This window comes from Tenrec ecaudatus, chromosome 13 (genome assembly GCF_050624435.1).
Source record: "Tenrec ecaudatus isolate mTenEca1 chromosome 13, mTenEca1.hap1, whole genome shotgun sequence".
Lineage (NCBI taxonomy): Eukaryota > Metazoa > Chordata > Mammalia > Afrosoricida > Tenrecidae > Tenrec > Tenrec ecaudatus.
Window position 1 is genome coordinate 31532421 of NC_134542.1, and position 12682 is coordinate 31545102.

The window sequence follows — 12682 nt, forward strand, 5'->3', positions numbered from 1 at the left end:
ACAATATCAACAGTAGGTAGCATGTGGACCTCACCAGTTAGACCGCCCAGAAACCAATGGACTATACCTCTGGAAGGAGCCCTGGTGAAGTAGTGGTTATGCTAACCACAAGGTTAGCACTTTGAAACTACCAGCCACTTCACAGGATAAAGATGGAGCTTTCCACTCCCATAAGGAGTTACAATCTTGGAAACTCACGTGGGGAAGTTCCTCTCTGTCCTATAGGATTTCTATGAGGCAGCATCTACTCAATGGCAGTGAGTGAATGTGTATGGGTGTGTGTGTAAAGAGATGATGGAGAAGCGCGACATCATCAAGAGAATAAGGCTAGAGGCTATATGGGGAACAGACCATTAATTGCTTTTATGCAAGTTCAACTTGAGGCTAAAGGAAATTAAAATCTAAGCCAAAATATGACATTGAGTATATCACCCCTGTTTAGAGACTATCTCACATTCAGATTTGCTGCACTGAGCACTAATAACCGAAGGCCAGAAGAGCTGTGGGATCACATCAAGAACATCCTACACGAAGAAAGCAAAATGGATGGCACAGGGGACTCTGAATCTTGCTCTTGTTATCTGAAGCCAGGAAACTATGTAGATTATAATAAACATCTGAAAACATTTTGAAGAATGGCAATTCTAGAACACGTATTTGTGCTCATGCAGACTGTCCAAAGACCAAGAGGCAGTTACTCAAACAGTACAAAGGGATATTGAGTGGTTAAAAATCCGGAGAGGTGTGTGTCTAGGCTGTGTATCCATTCGCCATCCTTACTCAATCTATATGCTGAGCATGTGATAGAAGAACCTGGCTATTTGAAGATTTTTGACAAATGGATTCGAGGAAGGCTTATTAACAATTTATGACATGCGGATAACAGAAAACCTTACTTGCAGAAAGCAAAGAGGACTTGAAGCACTTACTGAAGACCAAAGACTGTGGCTTTCAGTATGGATTACACCTCAACAAAAAGAAAACAAAGTTCTTGCAAATGAACTAATCGGCAACCTGATAAACACCATTAGAGAGGGAAGTTCTCAGGATTTAAGTTTATTTTCATGTACACTCAACACCCATGGAGCAGCAGCCCGATAAAGAAATGATGTACTGTATTAGGTAAACCTGCAAACCCAAAACTCACTGCCATTGAGTTGATTCCAGCTCATAGAAACCCTATAACACAGAGTAGAACTGCCCCTGTGGGTTTTTGAAATGGCAGGTGGGTTCGAACTTGTGGTTAGCAGCCCAACATTTGTCCACTGTTACTGTCAGTTGACTTAGACACTGCCCAGTCCTGTGCCATCTGCACAATTGTTTTTGAGCCCATTCATTATTGTAGTCATTGTGTCAATTCATCTCACCAAGGGCCTTTTCTTTTCTCCTGCCCCTCCACTTCACCAAGCACGATGTCCTTCTGTAGGGAGTGGTCTCTCCTGATAACCAGTTCAAAGTATGAAGTCTTGCCATCTCTGTCTCTAAGGAGCTTTCTGGCTGTACTTCTTTCAAAACAGATGTTTGTTCTTTTGTCAAGAGGGCTCCTTAAAGCTGCACAAAATCTCTTTAATGTGTTAAATAACAAAGATGTCCCTTTATAGACCCAAGATGTGACTGACCCAAGCCATGGTATTTTTAATTCCTTCATATGCATGCAAAAGCTGTAAATGAAAGGGAAGGCTTAAAAATGATCAACACACTTTAGTTATGGTGTTGGCTAAGGATATTGAAAGTACCATGAGCCACAGGAAGAACACAGCTGTCATGAAGTACAGCCAGAATGCTCCTTAGAAGTGAGGATAACAAGAGCCTGTCTTAGGTACTTTAGAATTGTTATCATGTGGACCAGTCGCTGAAGAACCCATGCTTGGTAGAGGGTCAATGAGAATATGGAAGACCTTCAGTTCAACCTTCCTAATGCCATGACCTTTTTAACACAGTTCCTCATGTTGTGGTGATGCCCCAACCACAAAATTATTTTTGTTGCTACTTCATAACTATAATTTTGCTGTTATGAATCAGGCGACCCTGTGAAAGGGTCTTTGGACCCACAGGCAGAGAACTGCTGAGTTAGCTGGATTGATGCAGTGGCTGTAACAACTGGCTGCAACACAGGGATGGTTGTGTGGATGGCACAGGACCAGGCCATGTTTTTCTGTTGTACAGAGGCAGTTATGAGTTGGAATTCTATGGCATTTAACAACAAAAACCACGTAAGGTCAAGCCAGTGACTAGTTTCGCAACATGTTGTGCAGGGCTTTCCTCTCAGAGCGAACAGGATTTCTATCCACATAGCTCCATGTCCGGTTGTGGAATACCATCCAGTTCTTGGGCATGCCCATAGCAAGTGTGCACCAAGGAAGGCACAGGGTGTGAGCCTCGCTGAAATTGAGGTGAACTGTCGGTCCAGGCTGGGCCCCAAATCTACTCATGCTCCTTCTATGCATTTTTATACCCAGGTTAAATGGTCCCTTCCAATCATCCCTAAAGGATACATGGACCCCTAGTTCCTAAGCTTTTCCAGCTCCGGAGGAGAGCGCTGGAGGCGGCGCGCACTGGGACGCGCGCCGCTGGGGCGGGGCGTGCGCTCCCCTTTGTTCTGCTCCATTGTGCGCTGGGTCCTCCTCCGGCGCAGCTTCTCCGCACCCATAGGGGCGGGAGGTGGGGGTTGTTGTTTCCCGAAAGCCTTACTGGTGTTTAATTTTTTTTCCTAGCCAGTTGGGACCTCCTTGGCCGTGCCTTTCCCTCGCCGTTCCTCGCCCGTGCTAAGGAGGGAGGCGGAGCGGAAAGCGCCCTTTTCCGCGCCTCTCCCGTCCCGCTCCTCCTCCAGGAGGCATCCTAACCCGGCCACTCGCACAGTCTCCTCCTGACAGCCTGCGCCGTCGCCGGGAGGGCCGCTCGCGAGCTCCAGCCTCCCGAGAGGGGGAGGCCCCGGCCGCCCGCGGCTCCGGCGAGACGCCAGGGCGAAGGTCGGAGCCGGCGCGTAGCCGGAGCCGAGCCCGAACCCGAGCTTCCTACCCCGGCATCCCGGGAGCCGAAGCGCGGCGGCCGAGCCCTCCCCGTCCCACAGCTCGCGCTCCCCGGCTGCTGCGCGACCGCCCCGGCCCCCTTATATAGCCCTCTAAAAATAGCTCGCCTCGCGCCGCCTTGTAAGGCAGCAGGGAGATCCACAGCGCGCCAATCGACGCCGGCTGCCAAGGCCAGGCCCCGCCCCAGGTCCCACTCCGCTCTCCCCATTGGTCCTCAGTGACTTCATGAGCCCCCTGTTTACCTTACATGGTCACACGCGGGCTAATGGATGCCCTCCTCCGAGATCCCACGGCTGCGCGGAGAACCGGGCAGAGGGAGGGAGTCTGGGGAGGGGGGAAGAGCAGGAGGAGGAGAAAAGGGGGGCGGGGAGGAGACTACAAACTAGCGAGGATGGGGTAGGGGGTGGGGAGGGAAGGGTGGGGGGAGAAGCGATCGCGAGAGGGAAAAAAAAATTGCAACCTCCCAAAATAAAGAGCAAAGATTGCATTAGGAGCGAACAGCGCTGCAGAAATAGATGGCAGCTTCGTGTCAGTGAGTTTGCGTCCCCCGTCCTGGTCCCCGAGCTGGAGTGATTAGCGCCTTGGAAGGAGATTGTTACTCCCGTGGAGAAGTCCCCCTTTCCTGGCAGCCGTCTGCACTGTACACGCTGGACGCCTCTCTCCATCCACGCCACTCAGCCTCTCCTCTCTCACCTCCTCGCTCCCTCTCTCCTGCATTGATTTTTTCCCCCATTTTTAGTTGACTGAAACAAACAAAACAAAAGGGCCACTGGATGTCTGCCTTCCTGGGGGGTGAGCCAGACAGACTGACAAACAAACAGACCCAACTGTGTTCAGGGGAGGGTTTCTCCTCCCGTTTTGCCCGGCAGCAGCAGCATGGACGTGTTGGCTAGTTATAGTATATTCCAGGAGCTACAACTTGTCCACGACACCGGCTACTTCTCAGCTTTGCCATCCCTGGAGGAGACCTGGCAGCAGGTGAATGATTTAAATTACTTGTGTAAATCGTGTGGTGGCGGCGGAGACGCAGGGGCTGCGTTGGTGTGGGGAATGGGCTGTATTTTCCCCCCTTTTTTTCTTTTTAGTTCCCTTCTTCTTTTTTTCTCCCTTTCTTGGCTGTTTGTTGTTGAAAATGTTTTCTGAAAACATGCGCTTACCTCTCTACCACCACAGCCTCTTACTGTGCGGAGCTCAGCAGTGGTTCCAGCTGCCTTGCGTTCACTCTCCAACACACACACCCTAGCGCTCACATTGTGGGGAGCACTGCCCCCCAGCAGAGACCCTGCATAACTTCTGGGGTTCAGAGGAACTGAGTAGGAAGCTGTTTATTTTTTTTTGTTGGGGGGGGGGGCAGGGGATGTTGGCTTTACCAGCGATTGCTGCCATGAAACTAGCAAGTCCCTTCATCCCTGAGTTCTACCTATTGGGTACCTGAAATCAGGTTCACTTCTTTCAACTGGTGCTGGAGATTGTCAGATGCTGGGGAGGCAAGCACAAAACGGAATCTTCCCAGTGATTATTTGCGAGTGTCAATAAAGAACAGGGGCTTGGTTTTGAGACTGCAAGGTGGGCCAAAGGGACAGGAGCCTAGTGACAAAAGACCCCCCCCCCTCCAGGAAATCAGCAAGGAGGTCAGGTAGGGGTTTCTTAGGCTGACAATACCTTGTAGGTTTCCCCTGTCAAATGGCTCCAGGAAGAAAACGCTTGGCTTGTGTCCTTGTTATTTCTTTTTGTTTGGGGTCCCTGGCCGCACAGCCTCCCACAAAGGAGTGGTCTGTGCTGGGATGCCCCCTGATTTTTGCTTGGCGGACTAGTTAAGAAACTTAAGCTGCTGAACTGAACAGCATGGATGCCAAGTTGGCTCAGCATTCCAGTGAGGGGGAGCCTGGCTGGTGACAAGTTCCCTGGGCTTTGTGAAGTGGAGTACAGAAAGTGCCGGTCAGTGGAAAGTGCTGGGTCGGCTACGGAAACAGTGGTGGTTTTTTCTTGGTTTTGTTTTGTTTTTCAGCAGCGATTAGGAGCTGCGGATGGGAACATTCTGCAAGAAAATGGTGGGTGGGGGTGGGGAGGGAACACCAGCTATTCTTGAAAAATTGGACCATGTGCACGGTGGAAAGTCTGACAGGCCGGTCTGGATTTGCACGTCCGAAGTGTGAACTTGTACAGTCGGTCCAGGAGAAAGGCACCCGGCTGCCCTTGGGGAGGGCTGTACAAGAGACTCGGTGTGTGGCTGCTCATGTAACTTCTCCTCTCTGTGACAGCAGCTTGTTAAGGCTAATGAACGGCTGAATGTCCTCTGCCAGGATCCAAAGCGGGGATTTGCCAGCTTGAGGCTGGGACGTAACAGTTGCTGCCTTAGCGAGTGAGATTTGATTTCTTGCTGTACAAGAAGCCCAGTGGCAAAGCACTCGCTGCCTGTACCTTTGTTACTGGGTCTTGTTATCCGCGTATTGGAGGTTGCAAGTTTTCCTCCAGGAAGGGGTTTCCAGTGTCGTGTGCACATTCCTGTCCAAGGATGCTGGCAGCCCCACCCCCTACCCCCCACCAGACTTTGTCTCCTAAGACACGCACATACCGTTCATACATTTTGATTTTTTTAGCCCAAAGCATTTCTTTGATGCCTCTTTCTCTCGTCCATAACCAGACTGTAGCATGAAGGAGTCTCACTGGGTAGTCTTCTGTTTATTACCCATATGCTAATTAAGCCAAACTGCTGTCAGCATGTCATCTGCTGAAATAGCCTTCGCTTCACACACCATGTCAGCCTACTGGCCTCAAAGAGGCTGTGTTTCAACAGCCCTCTATGCAGGCTAGGGAAGGGAATCTGCTGATTTAGTCAGCCAGCCCAGGGCAGCCCTGTTTGTGACTAACTGTTGCAGCAGTGTTGGAGGGAGGGAAGAAAGTTGGCTTTACTGGTTACAGCGTTCCCTCCTGATGAATCACACAACTTTGTTTTGGTTCAAGTCTTCCCGGTAGTAAAGCCTTCTTTGGGGAAAGACCTCTCCAGAGGAAATGGGCTTTTGGAGCTCTAGCTTCACTCGAGATCTGGGAAGTAGCATCACTGGGTTGACAATTAGAGACTGCATGGGAGCTATTGTTTCCCCTAAAGCCTTCTCTGCTTTTCCTTCTCCCCCCTCCCCCCTTTTCCTCCCCCTCTCCAAGGAACCTCTAGCTTAGTCTCTCTCCTACTAGTCCTCCTCCCTGCTTACCTTTCCAACTGCCGACCAGCCTCACCGTAAACCCCTTTGCCAAGCCATTTCAGAAGCATTCTCATTGTTCATAATGAACCATAACTCACGGGGAAACACTCGTTAAATACGTTATCGCTGCCAAGAGCTTTCTGCTCTGGATTCTGGGCACAATTGCTCCATGTAAAGTTGACCAAGACCCTCCTCTCGCAGGGATGACCGAGGCTGCAGCTCGGCCTCTCCCCTGCCCTGTTGCTGCTTCCCAGTGTAACAAAGTGGTTGGTGGTAGTGATATGCAACTGTTCCTTCAAACCAGCCATCAGACGCCTTTGCTCAGAGCAGCTCAAGAAGGTTCCTACAGAGAACCCCAGGCAGGAAGAAGCCTCCTGATGCTCTGTGCTAAGCAGGTTGTAGCGGTCAAATGGGGAGCAATTATTAGATGTTCGTTCTTAAAGTCAACCTGGCCTCAGAGAGAGGAGCAAATAATAATCCAATTTGGTTGGTAGAGAAAGAGGAGCTTCTCTGGCGAATCAAAGACTAGGTGGGCATTTGGAAATTGAAGATGGGCTCCAATGACTTGGGGAATTTATTTTAGATTTTAGCTTTCTTTGGGGTTAAGGATGAGGAGAAAGAGCCACTGTGCTTGCTCTGCTTCCTAGTCATGGGACCCAGTGACTGGCCTCGTGTCTTGGGGAACCATCATTCTGACATTGGGTTTTCAGCATCTCAACCTCAGTAACATACCGCTCCAACCCTGAAAATCACGGCCTGTGCAATTTTAAAATCCAGGTGGACATCTTACATTAGCGGTTCTTCATTCCTGGGCACTGACTGCATACTTAAGCACTTGGCCCAAGTCACATCATCTCTGCCTGTCATATAACTGTAAATTACACTGTGCTTATGTGGTCTATTATTTTATGGAATTCAGCTGACGCACAATTCTTAAGGCACCAGTCCTAAGCTCTTTGGAAACTTGCGGGAACATTCCCGAGAGCTTTTTGAGCAAAAGCAGGAAAGCGTCAAAGGTGGGGCAGAAGCTGGAGCTGTTTGTGGGTCCCACTTGATGGTGGAGAAAGGGAGACTCACTCATGACTTCTGTTGCCCATCACTGCTTTCTCTGGGCCCAGGGCTAACTTCAAAAGCAAAGATTGGCAAAGTTCTCCCAGGAGTTACAAATGGATTTTGGAATTTTGAACTATTCCTTTACCAGGTCTACTACTTGCTGGATGCAGGTCAGGTAGTGATGTGTCCTGAGTCTTATCTGGACTTGGCTCTGCGTCATGGTATGCTTGAGGGGCATGGTATGCTTACTTGGAAACTCTTAGGGAATCATGGAGATTCTTAATGCTGATTCATAATTGGCAGGTGGGGTCAGTTTCAGGCCTCCCTTATGCTCGGAGAAAATTTTCCATTGCTACTGGAAACAAATAAATAAATCATAGAGCATTCCTCCCCCTCATTGTTTTAAACTAATAGCGTACTTGGCTTCTGTAAGGACTGAAGTGTCCTCATAACGCTGTAATTTCATTTTTGTTTCAGGCACCCTGAAACATTTTTTACAAGGGCCTTTAGTACAAGGCATCTCTAGGGGACAGCTGATAGCAATGGTTGCCTTCCAAGAACAGCCTCATGGTTCAGGGATGGAGTATGGCCTGGGACGCCACCTTGGTTCTCCTCTCCAGGGTGAACTTGCCTTCCTTCAGCCTCGGCAGCCAGAAAGACAAAAGCAAACTCTAGTGTTTGTCCATCCGCAGGTTTGCCTCTGCCCCCAATTTGCAGAAAACCTGGTCATGAATCAGAATTTCTTGGCAACAGCACCACCCAGGGAAATGTGTAGACACAAAGGAGCCTTGCTAACCACACTGAAAGGATGAAATAGCTAGCTCTCTCTTTTCTTTCTGCATGTAATTTTGTGTACCCCTCAGTTACTCTAAGTCTTTCTTCATTCGAAAGAGGGATGAGGCAGATGAAAGAAATCAGAGCTACCCTCGTTATCTGGATTTGTTTCTTTATAAGGATACAATCAATAAAGGAATGTATCTTGAAAAATGGAAGCACATGGGCATGCCATCAATCACGCACTGAGCCGTTCTTGAATAGATTCACTCCCACCTTTCAGGAGACGAATCTCTGTGTAGATTCCGGGGCTCTCTGATGTTACCCTTCTGCCTACCTGGCCTCCGTTGGCCTCCTGTAATCAGTGAGTTTTCCCGTGCAGTTATTTTTACTGTATCTGCATGTAAGAGGGGAAGGAAAGCACTATTCTTTGTTCTCCATGAAGTTCCTACCCCCACCCCCGACTCCCTACTCTGAGGAGAAGGAGATGTTGGGGTCCAGTCCATTTAAAGGGCAGCACAGAAGAGGCATGTGACAGCCTTACCTTGACATGATTTATGTCTGGCTATGTCAGAGACCTTACGCGTTCAAGTGTGAGCTCTTGAACCTATTTTAACAGAAATGCCAATGGGAGCTATTTAGGTTTTCACTTACATGTGGATAGTCGTGAGAGAGGGTCCTGATATGGCTTTAAGTGATTGCTCTGATGGATCTTCAGGGTACTTCTCTTGTCCGTGTATCTGAACTTTCTGAGGACCAGAAGGCGTTGCAGCTGTCTTTAGGTCACGCAGTATTCCCATGGGGAAAGAGTATGATGGCTAGCCCCAACTGGCCCCCACTGACAGGAGCACTGCTCTGGTACCAGACCAATTGGTGGGCGGGCCCGGTGTCTCTCCTTTATGACCTTTCCTGGACCCCAGGCCTATGCAGAGGGAGATTCTGTGAGTCTGGTTCACCGCATGCCATCAGCTAGCATGTGGCTTGGAATTGTGAATTGCTGAAAGTTTAGGACAGCTCCCCAACTCCATGCCTGTGGTGCCTGAAGGTGAGGGGGAGAGAATTTAATTTCTTTCCAGATGCCTCTGTTTTCCCAAACCAGCCCCCACTCTTGCTTAGGCTAAGCAGGTGGGACTGTTTCACATCTGACCAAGTAGAGCAATTAGAAAGCTCTAAAGCTTCTAATGATGTGACGCTTGGTGGAACAAGTTGCAGTAGCAAATGATGTTACGTTGACAAGTTCAAAAACATTCGCTCTCACTCTCAGCATTACTTGGTAGACTCAGTTGAGAACAGTCCCCGGAGAAACAGCCCTCCTTATTCAATTTCGTGTGAGAGCTCCCCAAATAAGCAAAGCGCTGCCATTCCTCAGGCTTGCCTTCACCTACGGTTGTTCATGATTTTGCCTTGCCACGCCACTTTGCAGATTTGTGTCTACTGCCTGGAGTTCTTTTTGAACAAAATATTTCTGTGTAGCCCGAAGAACTCGGTCCAATGCTGTGCATCCTGTCGGTTCAAGCGTCTCAGAGTGAAGTGTCCAATTCCACCTACATGGTTGAAGTACAGACGCTTGGAGGTGACCTTGGGCTGTGGATCTCTGATCAGCCTGCTTGGGGTGGGGGTGGGGGTTGAGTGATGATACCATTCTTGAATGAGCTGGGAGATGGACTTCCTCACACCTGGTGGAATTTTCTTGATTTATATTAAAATATTCAAAATGTTCCACAGTAACTACTTTGTTTCTGAAGCCCTTGTTAAGAGCAAGCCACTATATTTGGGTAATGCAGAGTTAAATTGGATGAACGTCTATATTCGTTCCCTGAGGAACTGATGCTTGAGTGGAGGAGGGAAAGCATGCTCCAAATTAATACAGAAGAAAACAAAGTTGCCAAAGGGAGTGGGGGTAGGGTGCATGGGGAAGAGGCATGATTGCTCTGTGGCCACTTATTTTGAGCATTGATCTGTTCCGATCTGTATTTACCTACCTTGTTAGACCTTTGTTTATAAAATAGGCTCAAGATTGGCCAAATTCTATTCTGGACCTGATTTTAGCTAATGACCTGATGGGGGCTGGGTCCTTTCAGGCCAGATGAGTGGACAGTGTGCTTACACATGTCCGTAATGGCCAGGAAACATCATCCATGTCTGTGTCATTCGGAAATGATTAGAGGCAGTTAAAATAATTAATGTAGCACCATATGCGATATCCATTTCTAAATACGGGCACATTGACGTTTGCTGAGGGTCACATTGAAAGTCAGGCTAGGCCGTGCACCAAAGCTAGGAGCGTAGAATCTTAGAATTTCAAATCTTGAAAGCGCCTCGGCTGCCCCCTCTCTTACACACTAGGGTTGGGTCAGGTGACCTGAAAGACAGACAAGGCATCAAACCTTCCCAGGTCACGTAGTGCATTTCTAACCCCACGGTTCGGGGGTCCAGAACCTTCTAATGGCCAGATGACTCTGCTTACGTTCCATCACACTGCTGACACTACGAGTTTCTTGCTTGCTTCTTCCTTCTTCTCCTCCTCCACCTGCCCCCTTAAAGGGAGGGAAGAAAACCCACCCCTCTTTTTGTTTGAAAAGTATAAGCGCATGAGATTTTGGAATAGTGCGGGCCCTAAACCAAGCCATTAAATATCTTGGAGAAGACTTATTGGTGCAATTCAATCCCCTTCCCACTTTTAATGTTGTGGTCCTGGAAATGACACTGTGCTGGAAACAACAGGAAACGAAAACCCTCGATTCGAAGTGTACATGAAAGGACTGTCACTTAACAACAAACGGGCTAGGGGCAGGAAGGTGTGTGTCAGGGCTGGGTTGGAAGCTAGAACTGGGGCCCCATGTAGAAAGCGCCCAATGACGCGTTGGCAACAAAGGAGCCGTGTGAAACTTACAGCACTCCAGGTTTCACTGGATGAAAACCTCTTTCTCAAGTGCCGACTTTTATTTCTTACTCTTGAGAGGGGTGGATGGGCAGTGAAGGGGTACAACTTTACACATCTTTTCGATGGAGAAAGCAATAGTGCATTGTAATAAACACTTGGGAAGAAATTCATCCATTGTGAGGCCAAGAAAGGGGCGGTGGTGTGTGTGTGTGTGTGTGTGTGTGTATGTGTAAAGTCCTTTAAACTTGGAGGCTGAGCAGGTCTAATTTTCACAATGTCCCCGAGGGAGGAAATGCTAAAGGGAGAGATCTGTAGACTCCTTTGCTCCAGTTTCGTTCTGCCCTTTCTAACACCTCCCAGCCCCACCCCTCACTTTCCGAGAGTCCTGGTGAGAAGTCTCTTATGGAACATGACTCCACAGGGCTGCCTCCTTCCTCATCCCACTTTTTCTCCATAATCTGCAGCTCCAAATCCAGACCCGTTTCTGAGTTCCAGACACACATATCTGAATTGGAAAGACGGGATTTTCAACGAAGATTTCTGGGCTTGTCTCAAACCCTAATCTTGCCAACTTCTACTGTGGGTCTCTTCCCGGTCCCAACTTCACTAGCCCTTTGATGAACACAGTCCCTCTTCCTGTGCTGGATCTTTCCAGCCATTTTTGCTTCTTTTCTCCCCTCATGAATCTAATCCACTGATTGAGCTCCTATCACACTGTAGAACTGGTCTTCAACTTTTTTGGCTCCCTCTGGCTGTTGCCCCTTGTAGCCGCCATCATCCCTTCAGGACTTGTCTTTCAACTTCCTCCACCCAGCACAGAGGCTCTGCTTCCCAGCTGTCGATGGGTAATTACACACAGAAGGCCACCCGTCTGAGAGTCAGTGTTCCCAGATGGGGCCTGGGCAGTCTCCTCAAGTTTTCCTTCCTTTCAACATGTAGTAAATGCCGTCCAGAGTGGTGACTCACTGCATAGCTATTTTTCCTGCTTCTGTCTTTAGTTACACTCTTTCCTTCAACCCATGCCTCCTGCTCCCCCTGTAATTCTTTGTTTAGGTTCAACCCATTCTTTAGGTTCACCAGATGGTTTCTCGTGTTTTGAGAAAACCTCCTTTCTTTCCCTCAGCCAACAGTAATTGCTGCTAGTTCTGTATTCTTGTGTAGAACTGTTTAACATCCCGAAGACACTTTCCAGTTCTATGTTATAGAACAGATCCCAGCCCACCCTAGCTCCCTTCGTTCTGTTGTCTTATTTACCTCTTTAGTGCTGAGTCTATATCTTGCTTATTGTGTTATTCTGGGTAGACTAGAGAAATAAATCCAGGGAGACTCGTGTGTGTCTGTAAAAAGAGGTTTATGTACAAGAGCAGTTGAATATTGAGAAAACATCCCAGCCCAGTCCAGATCAAGTCTATAAGTCCGATATTAGCCCATGTGTTCGACACCAATCTATAAAGTCCTCTTCAGATTTGTGAAATACATGCAATGATGCTAAATGTAGGAGGATCACAGGCCAGTGGGTGGGAAGTCTTGTCGATCCAGTGGCATTGTGAGCATTGCAGGGGTTTCCAGGTCCAGGATGCTGGCTGCATCAGGGTAGGTCCACGTGGCTTCTCTTCAGGATGTCTCTCATGGAGTCAGCCTTGTCAGTAGAGAGTCTTCAAGGAAGTGAGCCAAGAGAGAAGTGCCTCTGCTGCCAAGGAGGAAAATTCAGATTTCCCAGAATTCTCAGGAGAAAGCCATGC

At 48.6% G+C, this 12682-nt stretch overlaps 1 protein-coding gene across 2 annotated transcripts in view; it reads left to right on the plus strand.

The window, feature by feature from the left end:
* Positions 1 to 3441: 3441 nt before the first annotated feature.
* Positions 3442 to 12682, plus strand: part of KLF7 (KLF transcription factor 7) — a 103917-nt gene continuing 94676 nt past the window's right edge. Inside the window, exon 1 of one of the 2 annotated variants that reach the window (XM_075528955.1) lies at positions 3442 to 4007. In XM_075528955.1, coding sequence (XP_075385070.1) covers positions 3906 to 4007 — 102 coding nt within the window. In that variant the 5' untranslated portion in view covers positions 3442 to 3905. The remainder of the gene's footprint in view (positions 4008 to 12682) is intronic. The other variant, XM_075528956.1, reaches the window with a different exon arrangement.